General features: G+C 36.3%; 1 protein-coding gene and 1 long non-coding RNA gene across 5 annotated transcripts; one reads left to right on the top strand and one right to left on the bottom strand.

The window, feature by feature from the left end:
- The first annotated feature begins 4,871 nt into the window (after positions 1-4,871).
- LOC113282785 lies at positions 4,872-6,864 on the top strand. Of its 4 annotated transcripts, none has more exons than XR_003327164.1 (4): positions 4,872-5,179; positions 5,380-5,459; positions 5,627-5,796; positions 6,087-6,864. It is a non-coding gene; the product is annotated as an uncharacterized LOC113282785 (long non-coding RNA). The 4 variants fall into 4 exon arrangements; XR_003327163.1 differs by having other exon boundaries at positions 5,298-5,459; XR_003327165.1 differs by lacking the exon at positions 5,380-5,459.
- A 542-nt stretch (positions 6,865-7,406) lies between these two features.
- On the bottom strand, positions 7,407-10,509 carry LOC113282778 (wall-associated receptor kinase 5-like). Its single transcript, XM_026531861.1, has 3 exons — positions 9,551-10,509; positions 9,291-9,446; positions 7,407-8,836 (listed from the first exon to the last, which is right to left on the bottom strand). Exons 1-3 carry the CDS (start codon positions 10,446-10,448, stop codon positions 7,698-7,700), a joined length of 2,193 nt encoding a protein of 730 aa, XP_026387646.1. The 5' UTR covers positions 10,449-10,509; the 3' UTR covers positions 7,407-7,697.
- Positions 10,510-19,463: the final 8,954 nt, after the last annotated feature.

Here is a 19,463-nt window from a genome sequence, read left to right as displayed (position 1 = left end):
ATATGACGAGGTGCAAGCGATTGTCAAGAACTCCGGCTTATGGCCCGCGGTGGAGAGTTCGATTGCTGAGTATGATAGAGTTACCGTATATGTATTCTGTGAGAGGTTCTACGGAGAGACATATACAGTATTATTCCATTCGGTAAGATGGCGATAACTCCCGATGATGTTCATCAAATTCTAGTCATCGAGATTAAGGGAAAAACAATCAGTGATGACGTTACTTGGGACAAGATCTTCGAATTGACCAAAGATTTGTTTGGTTGGGATCAGATTAAGACGGAGTCTATGCTTGTGATGAAGGATGGTTATCTAAGCAAGATGTTTAATCTGAAGAAGTCGAGGGACACATTCTCTGGGACTAAGAAAATCTATGATAAGGAAGGAAGGGTGGACTTTGTGCGAATCAATGCTACCGCGTCAGCTTATTTGTTATACGTCCCGGGAAAATGTATCTTCCCCGACAGTTCTGGAAGCTTGGTCGACGCGAAGTATATTCAACCATTGCATCTCGTAGATCAGATGCATAAGTATTTTTGGGTACTGCGGTGGTCGCCTTCTTGAACAATGAGTTGACAAAGGCTTCAAGGGCCCTCACTGCGCAAGTCAACGGAAATCTATGTCTCTTCCAGGTAATTTTATTGTCTAAATCATTTATATTTGCAAAATTCTCGTAATGTAAGATTCTTACTAAACTTTGTGTTTGCATAGGTTTGTATATATGAGCACTTCCATACTTTAGTGAAAGCCAACCCCCACGTCAAAGTGAATGATAAGATTGCGATTAATAAGCCAAGAGGACAAAGATACAGTTTTAAGGGTACTCATGATAAGGATATGCTGCAACAGCTTATGAAAATGCGAATTGCCTTGGACAAATTGACTACAGATGAGTTAATATTTGATCCGTATCGAGTTGTTAGAAATGAAGGTTTAATCCAAAGGAGAGATGATGTTGCATTCTATTACGGTCCCTTGTTGTACACCCATGGATTTTCAATGTACGATGCACAACGGATAATGCGACAAGTGGGTTACGTCTAAGAAAAACCTCATCCCGGTGATAAACCGTTCTTTAAAGTGGTAAGGGAATGGTGCACCACGTGCCAAAAAAGTATTGGCGTCCATTACGCTCCAGCACCAGATACATCTCATTGGAAGGAAAAACAAAAGCAAAAAAGCGGTGGTAACGCACTGTTTCACCCCGTTTCTGATCACTAGGTGGTGTTGCAGGTACCAGCGTAATGGCTAAAGCTGCAGCCATTACAGCAAGTGCGACTATAAGTAGAATGTTAATCGACATTGACACCAATGATTTCTATTCGCTCTTTAGGTCGATTTTTTTCGATGTCGAGTTATTTGCAACATTAATCAGATGAGTTAGATTATATATACGCATACATATATACGTATACATATACATTGTTACACAAATGTGAATGTTTAAAAAAATTATACTCTCTCTGTCCCACTATTAAATGACCTATTTGATTTTAGATTTTGACTCACTAATAAGTGACCTATATCACTAAACAAGGAGATATTTCTAAAATTATCATTTTAGTTAATTATAAAAAATATAAGATATATGCATAATTTGATAGGCATGTTTATATTCGTTACGTAGGTGTTTTAAAATGCTTTTCAATGCTATAAAGTTTGCGAACATCCGTGAAGTAGTTTGAGAGATAAATCATTTCTAAATTTCACTAGTTATTATTCATAAGGGTATAATTGTAAAAAATGCTTAAAAGTACTCTTTTCTTTGCTTGTCTTAAAAATTATGTAAACTTAAACTAGGTCAATTAATAGTGGGACGGAGAGAATAGTAGGCATCCGTGACCAAGTATTGATACCACTGTCTCCTTTTTTTATTTCTAATGGTTGGTGAAATTGTAAAGATCGAGGAATAAGTAAATGTGACAACATTTTCTTTTTCTGTTATAGCAGGCTAAGCTCAACGAGAAGGTAATTATTAAGAAGTTCTCATGGTTTCTGCCAGGATCCTAATTACTCTTCTTCACCATATGCAAACGGCTGCAAGCACCGGTGGGTAAAATTGACACTGCTTCTATTGACTTGTTGCAGCTGATGCTTGTTGATGATGGTGATGGGGCCTTCGGTGAGAAATATATAAAGCAGGCCCGTAAGTTAAGCCAAAACTTAAATGAAAATGGCACCATAAAATAGAAAATACGTCGTTGCGAAGATTCAGTCCTCGCCGGCCATTAATTGCTACAATTTCCACAGTTTTCACCGATGAAGTGCATTTTATTTATCATAAATTTACCTCCGGAAGCAGGCTTGTGGTTTTTCAAAAAAAAATTATTTTGAAGCAGCAGGCTTGTGGTGGTGATAGCTGATCTTGGAGTTGGAAGATCGTCACCTGACCTCCTGACTCACCTCTGTCGAATTTCGGAAAATGGGTTATTTGTCCAAATATTTTTAAAACATGTTTCTAATGGACGAGTAAAAATTAGTATGAGTGAAATGAACACCAAAAAAATAGCAAGAATGAAACTGGATTCATCCTGACTTAAACTTATAAAAGAGCGGGGATGAAACTGGATGCATCCTGATGTAAATTAAAAATAAGAAAAAATATTTGAAAATGTGTAGGATGAACTGTTTACATCTGACTATTTTTACATTCTCGTCCATTTAAACAGGATCAAATTTTACATGTCTTTTTCACCTAGAAATAGTTGATTTTATTCTTTTTAACCAATTTTGTGGTCGAATTTTAGCAGCTGATAATGTCAGTGACAACAATGTTTTACCTTACTATAACGTTAGAATCAAACTAATAATGGCTTCCCCCGTTCCCCGGGTTCTCATTGTAAGCACCGTAGTCCCACTACGAGGCATATAGTGTAAAGGTCGTACCGTATGCATGTGCTAGCTCCTCGGGTGACTGGGCTGCCAGTTCAATATTATTGGTTCAGCTTTGATGTCTTTTAGGAATGATTTTGCACTAATTCTACCGAGGGGTACTGTACCAACCACCTGTCAAAATTACCGACTGGTGGAGGGAATGTTCCTTTAATTAGCAAAGCAAATCCATGTAAAGTAGAAAAACACTAAAGAAAAGGGAACAAATGACACCCAACCATAAGGTCAAGAGATTTATCCTCAGAGATACAGTCGCATTTTCCTTTTCATATTATCCAACATCCAACTATTAATAAAGCTCGAGAACCATCAAGTGGTTTGATGGTTCTCATGCTCCCTCCCACTACTGAGGTCAGGGTTCGAACCCACATAATTGCAAATGAATGGAATTTAGGAGTATTCTTGGGACCACCGTACCAAGTTATAAAAAAAAAACATTAATAAAGCTCTCCAATTGTGTAGATCAACCACTCATACATTTTGAACATCTGAAACCATGATATAATCCATTCCCTCACATTCCGACATTTATTGATAATCAGATCAATATTTAATGTCAAAAGATCTCCAGACTGCTTTAGCATGGTTACAACTTACTAACAAATGAAAGAGAGTGTCATCTTCCTGTTTGCAAATCTCACGGTGAGTTTCAATATGCTGCATGGCTTGTGATATTCCAACCCCTGTAGGAATAATATCCTTCAAACACTTCCATGTGAAAAGTTTTACATGATGTGGTAACTTCATCTTCCAAAAAGCCTTCCAAACTGGTTTAGGAACAACATTTAAAGCTGTCTGATGTTGAATTCTTACTTCCATGAGTTTATTGTAAGCACTCTAGACAGTAAAATTGCCATATTTTGAAGGAGTCCATCGAATAACATCATCTTCTTGATAAGAGAGCTGCATATTTTTGATTTTCTCCACAGTGTCCGGAATGAATAACATACTGAGAAGAGGAACATTCCAACTGTTAGTCTCAGAAATAATTGGCTCACTAACAAAAAAAAAATTGAAGACGAGAAGATGATGGGGTTCAACTTTACACTCTAACCCAATAATCCATCTATCAACCCAAATTTTGGTGCCTTTTTTGTTAAAGTATAGACAATCCTATCTCAATACCTTTCCAAGTCTATGAACAGTTACTTCTTTCAGCTGTTAAATGTAAAACAACTTCTTTATAAATGAAGTTACCTTTTGTTAATGAAGTTTGATGAAGTTACCTTTTGCTAAACTCTACTTTCTAAAAACTCTTCTTTCACCAGCTAAATCCTGGTTCAGTCTTCACTTACCTTTTCTTGATGAAGTCCTCCAAAAACTTATAAATGAAACGATGTAATGTCTTCAAAGGTTAGATTTGGGATATAATATGTTTTCATTTATATGTGACTTTTGGTAATAATATTTTTTTTTGTTTCCTTTCAAGGAGGTTAAGATTGCCTGAAAAGATGTGACCGTTGAATCTTTTTTCCTCAGGATTTTACTTTGTTAGTCATGAATTTGAGCGAAGATGCACATAAGTCAAGCTACCATCAAAAGGTGCAGAAACAATATACAGATGTGTCTTTTTAAGTGACTGTTGGGGTTGAGTTAACCATGACATTAGGGGTTGGCAACTTGATAGCGTCTTATTGGAGGAGCCAATCAGAAAGTGATGACATGGATAATTAGTGCTCATGTGGCCTGACGAGATGCAAGAATAATTATGGGACGACATGTGGCATTTTGGGGTTATGTTTACAATGATTATTAACCTGATAGGGGAACCCAGTCGATCGAGCCGCGGATTTATTTAGTAGGAATGTTATAAACACCCCTACTATCCATGGATCCTCCACAAATACCCTTATCCATTTATGTTTGTACCCCTGATGGCATAATTGACATTTGTTTTAAAAACATAACACTGATAATTCTATATTTAGCCTTCCTCTTTCATTTTCGTTCATCTTCACTTCTGATAACAGAGAAGAAATCTCATCCCTCGCACCACCGTTGTCTCCATCGCTCCCTCCACCACCACCATAATTTCTATCACCGCACCACAACCAACACCACCACTTCTGTCACGTTCGCTACTAATATCAGCAGATCTATCATGATTTGTGTTTCATTTCAATTGATTTCTAAACAAGATTCATATATTGATTTATTTCTTTAGGTTTCGTTTTCGAGTTGTCGATTCAGAGTTGTTCTTTTTTATATTTTCGATTTGAACTAATTCATAAACCAGATTCAGAGATCGATTCGAGATGCAGATTCAGATTTCAAAGAGATCGATTTGGTATGTATGATTTTCAATTTTGGTTGCAGAGTTTTCTGAAAGTTTGATTTGTGTTGATTCAATTAAATTTTTTTTAAAGAAATTTTCGATTTAACTGAGATCGAGATTGTTGATTCAGAAATTGATAGAAGAGATCAATATTTTGGTGATGTTTCTGGTTGAATCTCATGATTCTTAGAAAATGGGTGTTGTTGTTGAAGCTGTATTGGTGATGCTGGCGGCGGTGGTGGAGGATATATAGCAAATTTCTATTGGTTAATTCACTCAACGGGTTTTTTAGGTCAATTTCATGTTATTAATATTTATTTGTGATGCAAAATGGTTGCTTTACAATCTAGAAGTGTTTTTTATACTGTAATTTGTACATTATATGGTTTATTATTAATTTCATGTTCAAGATATTTTGATTTTTAATGTACATTCTTGATGTCATGGTGGTGGCGACAGGTGTTGTTGGTGGTGGATGTTGCGGCACCGGTGGTGGATGTTTGTTGCACTTGACTATATGTCACACCAAATAAGGTACAAATGGTGATCAGTGACTGAGATTGTGAACTGAATGGTGATCAGTGACTGAGATTGTGGACTGAATGGTATTGGTGTTTCTATCAAAGAAGGTACAAATGGGTCTGGTGGTTTGATTGCAATTTGGAAATGTTTGTTATGGTTTGAACGCACATCTACTGATTTGTGGTTTTGGACTCTGAGATTTGGATATCGATGGTGATAAACTGATAATAATGGTGGTCTTGGGCTGCTATTACAGTTGGTTGTTTTGCATCAACCTAATAAGTCATGTTTTTGTAGTCTAAATTGCATTAATTGAACTTCCAATATCATCATTAGATGCATAATATTACTGTATTGTGTCGACCTAATACGACTGAAATGACTTACTTATCATTAGGTGATGGAGAGGACAGCTAGTTCGGGCATGAAGGTAGCCTGTTTGGTTGCTGCATCAGTGTCTGCTCTAGTAATACCTTCTGACATCTTCGAAAGCAAACTCATTTTGTATGTTTTCACTAGTCTCGGCCTTTTGTTTGAAGCTGCATGATTCTAGTGATGGTGGTTGCAGAGAAGGATTGAACCTGTTGCAGAAGCTACAAGCAGACTTGAAGTAGTTTATACTGTGGAAAGACACGCAGAGATGGATTTGGTTTAGCAGTTATGCTTGAAGATATACTGGCACTGTTGCAGTTGGAGATGACACTAGAACTGAATACGCATCCAGTTAGTGAAGAGAAGAACAAGGAGTTATTACTGCTTGTGTGTTGTTGATGGTGTTTGAGTAAGGCCATGGAAGTGACTGAAGTTGTTGGCTCATGTTGCAAGTGTACATAGATGGTTGTGGTCATGGAGTTGTTGCTGTAGCAGAGATGGAGGATGTGATACTGTCTGGTGGTGGTTCGAATTGTTGGTTGTGCACTGAAAAGAGATATGAAGTGGCAGGTGCCGGTATATGATTTTGATATGTTACTTTGTATTGATGAATCTGTGGTGCAATGGTAGCACAACTGACTATATGTCGGAAGATGTGTGTTCGACTCACACTAGGTTCACTTTTTTGTGTACAATTTTTATTTTTTGGAGACAACTTGTGATAGTTTCCTCCATATATGAAGACAACTTGTGCTAGTTGCCTCCATATTTGGAGACAACTTGGGCTAGTTGCTTCCATTTTTGAAGACAACTTTGTGCTAGTTGCCTCAGATTGCCTCCGATTCGGAGACGACTTGAGTTAGTTGACTCCATTTTGTTTTGCAACTTGTTCATGTACACTATTTATTGGAGACAACTTGAGCTAGTTGCCTCCACTTTTGGAGACAACTTGAGCTAGTTGCCTCCGATATGGAAACAACTTCAGCAAGTTGACTCCACATGGTAGTGGTGGTCGTCGGCGGTTGGCGACGGTGATGGTGGTTGACGAGGTGGCGGTTAACGGTGACGGTGGGTGGCGGTTATTGGCGGCGACGGTGTATTTGGTGGCGGTGGTGGTCGTCGGTGGTGGTGGTCGTCGGTGGACAGTGGTGGTGGTGGTTGGCGGTGGACAGTGGTGGTGGACAGTAGATTTTTTTTTTTTTTTTGAATAGTGGTTAGTGTTTTTGTATATACACTACACAAAAAAGAGTATTTTAGTAATGTAATAAGATATATTTGTAAAGCTCATAAAGATATATTTAGTAATGTAAAAGGGTATTTGTAAAGCTCATAAAGATATATTTGCAATGGGTCTCATAGGAGGGATATATAGATAATATTCCCATTTATTGAAGTATACTGGACATCGTGCAGTTTATTCTAGTCTAGACCTATAAGTTGCTTCGAAATAACAAACAAGGAAATGATATTATTCATACACAACATAAATACTTTAACTTAACGTCCCTCAGTTTCTAATGCTGATATCCCTTTGCTGCTATCACCAATAGTTGTTATACTATCTGTGTAAGATAGTAATTCTGCCGACTCTAACAAGAGCATGCGTTCTTCTTTAGTTGTATATGTTGTATCCTCGTCATCCAGGATGCCAGGGTAACTCAGAAATCATCATTAATCCGTGTAACACCATTGCTACTTCTTTCATTGTGGGTCTCTTGTCCCCTTTCACTCTTAAGCATTTCTGTGCAAGTTCAGCCATTTGTTGGATTTGTTGGTGCCCATGCACACTACTGACTCGTTCATTATCATTTTGTACCAAACTACTGTCGAGAATTGCAAACAACCTGTTGGTTTTCATAGAAGAAAGGAAATAGTTTGCCAGATTTCTGTCCTCTTCAGGTCTGTCTAGAGAAAATATTGCTTTACCTGTTAGCAGTTCCACAAGAAGAACGCCGAAGCTGTAAACATCGCTTTTGTCCGTTAATTGGCTTGATAGCATGTATTCTGGATCCAAGTACCCAAATGTACCTTGAACTATTGTGCTTAACTGAGCTTGATCAGTAGGATTCAACCTGGAAGCACCAAAATCTGAAACTTTTGCTCTGTACTCATCATCTAGAAGTACATTACTTGACTTGACGTCTCTGTGGATTATGGGTATGGAAGCTTCAGCGTGCAAGTAAGCTAATGAACCTGCCACTTCCGAGGCTATCCTTAAACGACTTTCCCATGAAAGAAAAGGAGGCCTGTCTTGGTTCTCAAGATGTTCATGTAAATGTTGGTAAAGAGTCCCATTACCAACATATTCATAAACTAGTAAAGGAACTTCACTCTCGAGACAGCAACCCAAGAGCTGAACAACATTTTTGTGGTTGATTTGTGATAGAACAGCAATTTCATTTATGAACTGCTCATTTTGATCCATATTAACTATTTTTGTCTTCTTAATAGCAACTACGTTTCCATTCGATAAAGTTCCTTTATAAACCGTACCAAACCCTCCTCGTCCAAGAATTTGACTGTCATGATAGTTGTTAGTCGCCTTGCTTAGCTCCTTCTCGGTGTATATTGTAGCGACTGATCGGTGCTTCTTTTCTCCTCTGCCACTTCTACTAGTCTCGATATCTTCTTCCCTTTCATCAAGGAGTCGATTCAAAATCAACCCACCATTTTGCTTAAAGAATTCCTCCTTGACTTTCATGTGCTTTCTTTTCCTATATACCCAATACAGCCAGAAGCCAGTCACAAGTAGAAGCCATAAGCTTAGGCTAGCCCCTGCATGCAATATAAAAAGTTAAGAAAACTTTAAAAATAAATATCTTTGAAAAATTCAAAAGCTTATATTGTGGATTACTTTTTTTACAATTTGATACTAATTATTGGCGGGGACCTTATCAAATCGTCATACGTTCCGTTCTTTTAAACATTTATATATCTAATCATGAATCATCATATCAAATGGTTGAGTTTTTTAATGGTGCAAAAATGCATATTCTCACCAAAAATTTCAGCTATTATTCAAAGGAAATGCTATTTCCGGCCACCATCATATGGACATCATATTCTATTGTGGCTCTTAAAATTTTGAGGTTTTTCCCTGGTATGATATCTCCTAACTATTTGATTTATCATTACATTGACGCAGACTACTCATCTGATGCATGCAAATATTAATTTAATCAGCTGTTGAGAAGTCATACATAACGATAAATTTTTTTTAATTACTTACCGACTACAATCTTGTTAAATATACTCCGACTGTGGTTAAGAGATGAGCATTCCCCCTGTTCGCAAGAACAATAGTAGCTTCCTTCCATATTCATGCAAATACTTCCTGGTCTTTCAGTACTACAGTTATGTACACCCGTAATGCATTCATTAATATCTGTCCCGTGATCGAAATGCAAAATAGTTAGTATATCGTACGTGATGATGGTGTGCTCAGTAAAAATTTCAAAACTCACAGGTAATGATCAGAATATATAATACCTTGGCAATGACCACCAGAAGTACTGTTGAGATAGGGATTCCCTTGGTATCCCATTTTACAACTACATCGATAACCTTGGACGTTAACAATATTGCGTTGTATGCAGTCAGTGTTAGGTCCACATGCATAGCTCGTTATGTTTCTTTTAGCTTCCTCACATGTTTCATTACCAATAGTCCAATCGACGACTACCGGAACCCTTACGGTCCCATGATTGTTGAAATTTTTGAGGTATGATGAAGAAAAGTTGAATGAGCTTTTTTCAGCTAAAAACGCGTAACTACAAGGATTGAAACTCAAATTCTTGCGGGGACTATACATGCTTCCAAGTCTCGTTTCATATTTCATAAGCCCAGCTGGAATGGTGGCCTCGCAACAACCAACACCGTTGCAAATTCCATCAGTGGTATCTTCTATTTTATTGCAGTACGACATACACCCTGTTCCCACCGATGAGTTATAACCAGTCGTCCCTACTATAAACGCCAAGGTGTCACAACCAATAGCTATGAACTTGTTTTTTGTATTTGAGAAGGTAAACTTACGAAATTGTGCCCCAGTCCACTCATTGTTGGTTTGTATACTCTTATCTGAACAATTAGCGACTATTCCCAGTGTGGTTGTCATTTCTCCATCGAGTATTGATATGTTTGAAACATTTAAGTTGGAACCATACACTGCTCTGGTGCTGTCGTTGCATTTTATTTCGAACCTAGGCATGAAACAACCATTGCCGATACCGAATGGGTAGGGTATGCTAACATTCCCACACTTGTCTTGGCAGCCAGGCTTGGTAATTACTTTGGAAGCGATGATCGGCGTTTCTGTAGTAGATGCTAATTGCAGACATAGTACCAGGAGGAAACACTGGAACTTTAGAGTAATATGTAAACCCATGATTCATTTGTGTATTTTCTGTTTATGAGTTATACATATGATTTTAAGTACCGGCCGCCACATTTGAATGTAATTTATAATTGAAGTCGTCCATTTGAATGTTTTTCTTTCTGCGAATACGTTTGAAAGTTATTTACTTCCTGTTTCCATCCTTTGGAAAGTCATGAAGAAAAGACAAAACAGTGTCGCAAGGAATCTCAAATTCAATAATCTTGGCTACCGATCACAAAAACAAATTGAGCCTACGTGGGTTGTGACATCATCTCTCTTTGTCAGACCAGTCTAAATTCTATATATTCTTTTATTATTATCATTATTTTGCAAGGTAAGAAATTCACAACCAAGTCTCGAGGAATTACAAGGAAAATGTGGTCCTCCCTGGCTCCAAATTATGGATGAGAATGGGTCTGATCCAGTCCAGGACATCTTTTCGTTTATCCACGGAAGGAAAGGTAGCTTGGAATTTGGGTGTTGCGAAATGAGCCAAACAAAAGGATTTTGAAGAACTTTGGTGTTGGTTGACATGGGCGGTTGCTGCTGGCTCTATGCTTCACGTTAACTTCTCTGGTTCAGTACTAGACTAGGCATCAATATTCATGTAGCGCTTCTGCAATTTTCTCTGTATAGCTTGTAGCTACTTAAAGACTCATTTCACTAATGAAATTTTCTCTTCTCATTATTAAAAAATACAAATAAAAAAATCAAGTGTACGTCCCAGAGAAAGGGAGACAAAGAGATAAAAAAAACAACAAATCAAAATCAAGAAGGTTTGAAAAAGACGCGTCTCAAGTTAGCCCGTCAGACGGGGATGAGAAGAGACCCAATATACATTGATTTCATCCCCGCCCCTTGACGCTTTCATCTAATTGAAACAACAAAGCCAAATTCCTTGACGCTTTCATCTGATTGAAACCTCAAAGATTAAAACTATATGCCAGACAAAGCCAACTTCGTTGACCCTTTCAAGCACGCAACAGCAGACAATAAACAAACTAAGTTTTAATTATAATTTTTTTGTCTTTTTTTTTTTTTGATAATTAAACCATTAGTATTTCATTCCAAATATAAGAAACGTTTACATGATGGTTTTTAAGAAAAAACAAGTACAACATAAGCATGAAACAAATACAATGATAGATGTAAAACGAAAATAAATCGCGAAGAGAAAAGAGCGATCCACAACGACAGCACCCAAATCTTATACGTAGAGATTGGAGAAGGAATGGTATTCAAAATTATAGTTCGGCCATTTTGATTGATTTTCTTCTTGAAAAGAGATACTCTTATGAGAGAGGAGTGTTTTGCCCAAAAACTCATGCGTAGCGAGAAGCCCAAAAACTCTAGATTTATTATTCTATTGAAGAATAATTTGATCTTGCGCCTCCTTCAAATCGCCGATGTACTTGTATCCAACAACCCAAATCACGAACAAATCTGTAAAATCAAACACTATCAAAAGTGCAGATAAAATCGCTCTAACAGCGAAGAGAATGATCGCGCTAATAACGAAGAAAAGAATCGCTCTGATAACGAAGAAATTTATTCAAAATAACTAAATAACTCCTAAAAACAAACAATCTTTGCTCAGATCTAGCCCCAAAAGGACTAGATCTGAGCAAATGAGGAAGAAAATGATGAGTTTTCTCTAAGCTTTTGAGAAGGGGTGAAAGAAGGGAGAGATTATAATTATAATTAAACATATGCGGTAATATGGGCTTTAGATTTAGACCATGTACAACGAGGGAAGAGAAATATGAGGTGGCATGGAAATGAAATCTAATCGCCGTGTAAAGCAGTAGCGGAATACCAAATCTGTTAAAGTATGTGGGTATCTAACTCAAAACCAATTGGAAATAAGTGGAGAGGTCCTACAATATTATATTTAAGTTAATTATGCGGAAACTAGCGATGTGGGACTATTATCCTTTCACACTCCCCCTCATGTGCAAGGCCAGTCATTCGGCCTAACACGTGGACTTACATAGTGTGAGTCATGAGTGTGCAGGTGACATTCGGTCACGATACATCCCATGTACATGTCATACGAATGACCAGTCATTCGATCACGGGTGTACAAGAGACATTTGGTCACATTGGCTTACACCCCATGTACGGGCCTAGCTCTGATACCATGTTAAAGCCTGTTGGCATCCAACTCAAAACCAATCACTAGTCCAGAAAGGCTTATAAATGACGGAAGGAACCCGTTATAAAACGTGATTTATCACAGATTTCATCTGTCATTCAAACCGTTATTTATTTGGTGTGACTTTTTCTAAATGACAAACAGAAAACGTCATTAAGTATGACGACCATAATTCGTCATATTTATACAGAATCACGTTTTTTATTTGTTAATTATAATAACAGTTGGGAACTGTGATTTCCTAGAAACTGACTCAGATTTTGGTATTCAGATTTGGTGAATCAGAAGCATATTTTGATTCAGCTAAATCTGAAAACTTACTACGTTTTGACACTGAATATACAAATGCATTTTCAAGATTAACTTTATATTAATTATTACTGAAAATTACATCAAATATCTAAATACAGATAAAATGTATATTCATCATACAACATAAGGAACTTGAAATTACATCCAAATATTAAAACTGATCTTTTTTCACTGAATTCGATTTACTAAACTGTTACCTAGCTTCACCACTCTAATTTGGTAGCTCTTATATAAGATTTATGCAAGTGTTTGGGCCCCTAACCTACTGAAACATATCCAAGTACGCCATCTCTATTGCGTAACATTGCACTTGCGTCCACAATTTCATCAACCTGGCACTCAAAATCGTCATCGTTTGGAGGCTTTGCGCTATCAACACTGCCTTTGCAACTGCCCTTTTCCTGAAGTTCCTCAAAATGCAAATAGTAATAGGAATGTGCGGGGAACCCACTCTCCTGTATAACAAGATACCAAGTTAGTATAAATACTTCCTGATGTGAACCAATTCGAAGGAACCAACTAATCCCACTTTGAAAGAATCATCATTTGTAAGGGGACAAGACTAATTGTGACCCCCCATGAGTAATATTGAAGCAGGGGTGGTAACAGGAACCACAACAAGAAGGTGATTTAATATCTAAAGAAGAACACAATTTCAGATAAAATTCAACTTCAAGAGACAAAATACAAGTTCTGCAATCATTAGGTGATATATTTAAATGTCCAGAGATATTCCAAACCCCTAAAACTAGTGAAGAGTTCAAGGAGCCTAGCGAACTCAAATTAATAAATTTATACATTAATTCACTATAATTATCAGGGAGGATAATTGCAATAATGAAGATGTGGTGCAGCATGAACAACAAACATATCTAAGCCTCTACAAGAAGTGCTGAAAATTAAAAAGAATAGCTCTGGAGATTGTGCATTAAGCAAGCAGATATCAAATAATAATACAAGGGTATGGTATTTAAGATAATAGAGCTAGAGGAAAGGAGCTGAGGTCTCTGTGTTGCAGGGTAATGGTGTTACTTGTAAATTCATTCCCTGCTGCAACAAATGGTATTACTCGTGGCAACAAATGGAGCGCAGAATAACTTTAATTAGCCAACTATAAAATGGATAAATACAAACAAATAAGAGAAGTATTGTACTAAATACTAAGATGCATCAAAAACTAATGAAGAAACAAACATGTATACTACTCTAATATTTGTTGTTAAAGACTGAATCTTTTGATCCTGTAAGAAAACAAATTACAGCATCACCATCTGGATGTAGAAATCTACAAACAAGTAGGAACCAATCTAAAGTGATAAGAAAATGAGGCTGCAGGACCTGGAAGAATAATTGTGAGAAGGCAGCTGCTTGCTGCACTTGTGTAAGTTGAAGATACATGATCATCTGTATGTGATGAATGTTATACTTTTATTCTCGAAGGTCCGTCATATTTCACATTATAACTGTCACCGCCAACGGCTCCATTAACTTTTCCAGGAAAAATGTGCTTACCCAAAAACGAACCAATGGCACATGTAAAAACTCTCTGATCAAAAACGTCAACAAAAAAATGTATGATAAAAAGAAAAAGTTCTAGTAAATGAGAATGAAAATGAGAGCTTACCTTGACTTAGATTGAAATGAATCATAACCATTCAGAGCACATTTGACAACCCTTCACCAACCTATCTACAGTTCGAAGTTCAACCTACAACTGCCACAAAAGATATAGGGACGTGCAGAGCAGTTTGTTAGGGTGACCTCTCACAGGTCTAAACACAAATAATTAACTAAACCCGGTAATATTAATTGTATAAGTCATATTACAGTATGGAAGTTTATACATACAAGCTAAAAGATTGAATGAACTTGAGAACAACCAAACTCGAGTCGAAAATCGACGCCCTTTTGTCCACTCTGCACACAGTATACACCACCTGAAATAAAAATGAAATTCTCATAGATGTCATGGACACAAGAGATGAATTTAATTCAATATTAGCATACCCTTCCTATGCAGTAAGAGCTCTTACTAACTTTGATCATGATATCAAAAACCTAGCATCAACAGCAGAATCATTGATATAACCCAAATCAACATTAACTCACAAAATAAAAAACCAATTCCTAACCGATACCAATAATATTCCTAGCTTACAAAAATCAAATCAGCTTAAGGTGAAAAGAAATTATACCAAAGATCTGTAAGGAATGCTACTGATGTTGACGAAATTTGATGTCTTTAGTGATGAATCCATATCTTGAGGTCGATTTAAAGAATACCAATCAAATCTAATCTAATCTAATCAAATAACAATAATCTCAAGTAAACTAAATCATAGTTGAAAATGAGTTGACTTCAGTTACATATCTTCTTCTTTCCATTACTCAAACCCTAGGATTTCAGGAGAAAAACAACTAGATTTAGGGTTACAAAAAAAGGTTTGCTTTTGATTACTGCTGATACAAGGTTTGATTTTGATATGAGGGTGATGATTAAGCTCCATTGGTAAGAGTGACGTTCAATTTCAGAAAAATAATGAGGGGAGAAAAACTTTTTTTCTTCGAAGAGAAAAGAAGAACGAGATGGGAAACAGGGAAAGAGAGTGCAGACAGGTTTGTCAGTTAAGATCGAGATGGAAACATACTCGTCTATAACCTTAGCCTTGCTACCTCCGATTGGATTGTGTTTGTGGGTGGGTGGGGGGTGGGGGGGAATTCAATCCTAGGCCTAATTATACCGGCCCAATTACTAGTGGAACCAATATCGCACTATGGGGAAGACCTATATCTAACCATTTTCATTATTCTAGATACGTGTGGCTAGCCACTTTTGGGCACACAGTAGAAAACTAGTGATGGGTGTATAAAACCTATAAATATGTGTCGGATTTATTTCGTAATTTAATAGTTTATTATTAAATCACACACATAGTAAATTACCACATTTGAGAATGACGGTTCTTTTATGTTAATTGATGGATCCAACTATTTAAATGGTATATGACAGAATTTGTTTGTAATATCCTATTCACATAACTAATCCGTCATTTAAAAACGTTATTTATAACCCCTTGTGGACTAGTGAATTGGCAATGAATGGAGAGGCCCTACCATTTTATATTTAATTTAATTACGCGGGAACTAGCGATGTGGGACTATTATCCTTTCACAAAGTCTTATGGTGGTCAATATGATATGTTCAACGATCGCTTAACAAGTCTGCGATCCGTAAAAAGTTTCATGATAGGTGAACAGTTTAGCGAGAACAATTTCCCCAATAGTTTAGTACAATTATCAGCACTAATATTTACCTTTTGTTGATCTTCGCCTTCAAACGATAAAATGCAATGATGACTGTCGTGATCCACTGTTTCTCAACTACATTGCTATCCTAGTCCGAGACTTTACTAATTGTAGACTAGAAATCAAGATATAGTTTTGACAACTAAATTTGACAACAAGATTGAGATAGCAACACTTGTGAGTTCGACCGAATAATACTCTAACAATCTCCCCATTTGTCAATTTTAGTGACAAAACTATCAATACATATGGATAAAAAATAAAGCTTTGACAACTTCTCGAATCCATTATGTCTTGATTTCCTTGGCATCTTCAACTTCTTGAACTCTTCGTAATTTCAAGCTGCAATGATTTTGAACGTGTTCAACTCAGCATCGTTGGTGTTGAAGAACCGATTCCATAGCGATAACAACTTTTGGAAAAAAATATTCTCAATCGTCGTCATACAGAAACATAGTGTTTTCCTTCTCCAAAGTTCAATTGTACCCCAACTCTGAAGTAATATACTGTACAGTGATATGTTTCTCCCCCTTAATCAATACTTATATCTTTTACATAATATGTGAAACCTATAGATTATTGATTCACTCCCCCTTACATAATGATCCGAAAGAAATATGTATGTAGTATGAAACTACTAAATAATTTTCCCCCTTTTTGTCAATAAAATTAAGGTACAAAAATCATTGGATTGTAATGAATACAATCAAAAGATACGTCAAGTTTTAAGGAAGTTTTGAGATTAACATTATAACATAGTTAAAATGCAACTCCTCATATCAACTTTATTTAGATTATATCATATAATAACAAAAAATTAGCGCTTATCTAGGAGATTAAAAATATACAAGCATCCCCTTTCAATTCCACAACCACACATTCCACAAAGATTTAGCAATTAAGCACAAGTTCATTTAATAACTCTCTCCCATTTGATGTCATTCCCAAGAGAACAACATGAGTGACCTTGCTTTATGAAAAAAAAAAGGATTTTGTTGGACATTAACAAATCACATGGATTTGTACCCGAAAAATCGAATTAAAATAATCTCAACGCCAGTCACGGACAAATAGATAATTTTGATCAATATGACTCAACATAAAAAAATCTTACGGAGTGTGTCAAGCAGTAAAAACACAAAAGTGTGACCACAAGTAGATCATTACTGCGAGAAAAATTCTCAAAGAGAATGTTCTATTCTCCGTTCTATAAAAACATAATAGATTTAACTTCTGAGCATATCTGAAATATCAGCTCGATTCATGAAAACGTAGAGGCACATATATTTCATAAGAATTTGGCAATAATTAAACCAATAATGATTACATACTGCAAGTTCATCTTCCAACAACTCTAGAATTTAAATAAATAAATCTAAAAACATGCAAGATGAAAATCATTGGAAATGGCTTGTCAAATCATAATTTTTGCTATACCGAATCCTAGTTATCCTTCTCAAAAGTAAGAATAAATTCTCACAAGAAGTTTCCTAGATATGGTTTGGCATTTATGTATAAATAGGAAAACCGAAATCAGGTACTTTAATGATAATATGTTGAGAATATTTTCGGTTTTGGAATTTCCTTGTTGTCCAAAAAATCTTGGTGTATAAATACATGAGTTTGCATTTTTTGCAAACTATCCTAAGATCCAGAAAAACTTCATTCTTGTTGTTTCTGATGGATCCGTCTATCCGGAGAGGAAAGTATCCTAAATAGGTGAAATCTCTTACGAACGCTCGTATAAAGACTTCTGTGGGATCAAGAAGCTCTACGAATACCGTTGGTGCGAAACTAGATAATTGCATTGTTATTGCAGTTTTCGATTATTGATTTGATTGACCAATGGTTGTTGAAACTTTGATTGCACCTAGTTTGTTTATTCTTGAGAACCTTCTATTCTGATATAAGGTTCACTCAAACTAGATCCAAGTATTGACGGGATCTTAAGAACCATTTTCGGATCTAAAGACATCTTGTGATAATCCATTGTTAACAGAATCCGTTCTGTGTGTGATTGATCACAAGAGATTTCAAGTGGTGTTGTGCAGGTTATTATTGATGACAAACGAAGATTTGAAGAAGATGGAGTTTTTCTTATTAGTTTTCGTATCTTGGGAATCGTGTTTATCTTTGATAGACTTGATTGATTAGTTGCGCGATATCGACAATGACTTATACTTTCTCTTTGAGATCTATATTGATTGATTGTGAATCTAGAGTTTGATTATTTCAGTAGTCAAAATTTGGATCGATCTAACCAAACAAAGGAGTTTATTAGATTAAACAGAAGAGACTTTGTCAATGAATCAAATATCTTATTACCAAGATTGAATAGAGTGGTTACCAAACAAATTTATCATTTACTGTTTGGAATACGATCTAAAGGATTCGTGATTCATGACGTGCGTGACTCTAGAAGTCGAAGGCACGGGGATACTGAGGAAACTAAGTATCTAGGGGTAGTATGCTTGGTCTCAACCATACGAAGTTGATATTAGATTTTGTATAACGTCTTAATTCTGAGAGTATTCAAAACTGGATAAGGTCCCGAGGTTTTTCTGCATTCGCAGTTTCCTCGTTAACAAAATCTTGTTGTGGCATTTACTTTATGTTTACACATTATAATTATTTTATTATAATTAAACTAAATTGCACTTGTACGTTAATTCTGTAACACTTGATATTGATCTTATAGAATTTCGGTTTATTATCAAACCTATTATCAAGTGATCACTTCGTTGTCGTATCGTCTCGATCTCGTATCCATAGACGATCATATGAAGTGTGTACCAAAGTTATTGTATTGTCTCGACTCTGTCCATAGACGATCACGCTTGGTAAAGTACATATAGGTTGATAAATAAAAGATTGTGATGTGTATGGATACCCTCGTCTTTTCAATTATCATTTATAGAGATGTAAAGTTTGATGAGAATGAATTTCCATATGTAGGTCTATTTCAGTCCATGAACTCTAATAGTCCAATTCTCTCCATAATTTTAATTTTACCATCTAGTACTCATCTACTTCAATTTCCAATGAATTAGACATTTCTGACATGAATTAGACATTTCTGACATGACTGCATTCCTTCCTTTAAAATATTCACCTTCATCCACTGCTGCATCTCCATTTATACCCACTACGGTCATAACCACACATACTCATTCTCCCATTCCTACAACCAATGATCATTTTATGGCCAGATGAGGTAAAAGAGGTATTTTCAAGCCAAATCCAAAGGTTTG

Source organism: Papaver somniferum, chromosome 1 (genome assembly GCF_003573695.1).
Source record: "Papaver somniferum cultivar HN1 chromosome 1, ASM357369v1, whole genome shotgun sequence".
Taxonomy (NCBI): domain Eukaryota; kingdom Viridiplantae; phylum Streptophyta; class Magnoliopsida; order Ranunculales; family Papaveraceae; genus Papaver; species Papaver somniferum.
The sequence above is the reverse complement of the archived record's forward strand: the minus strand, read 5'-3'. Positions and strand labels throughout refer to the sequence as shown.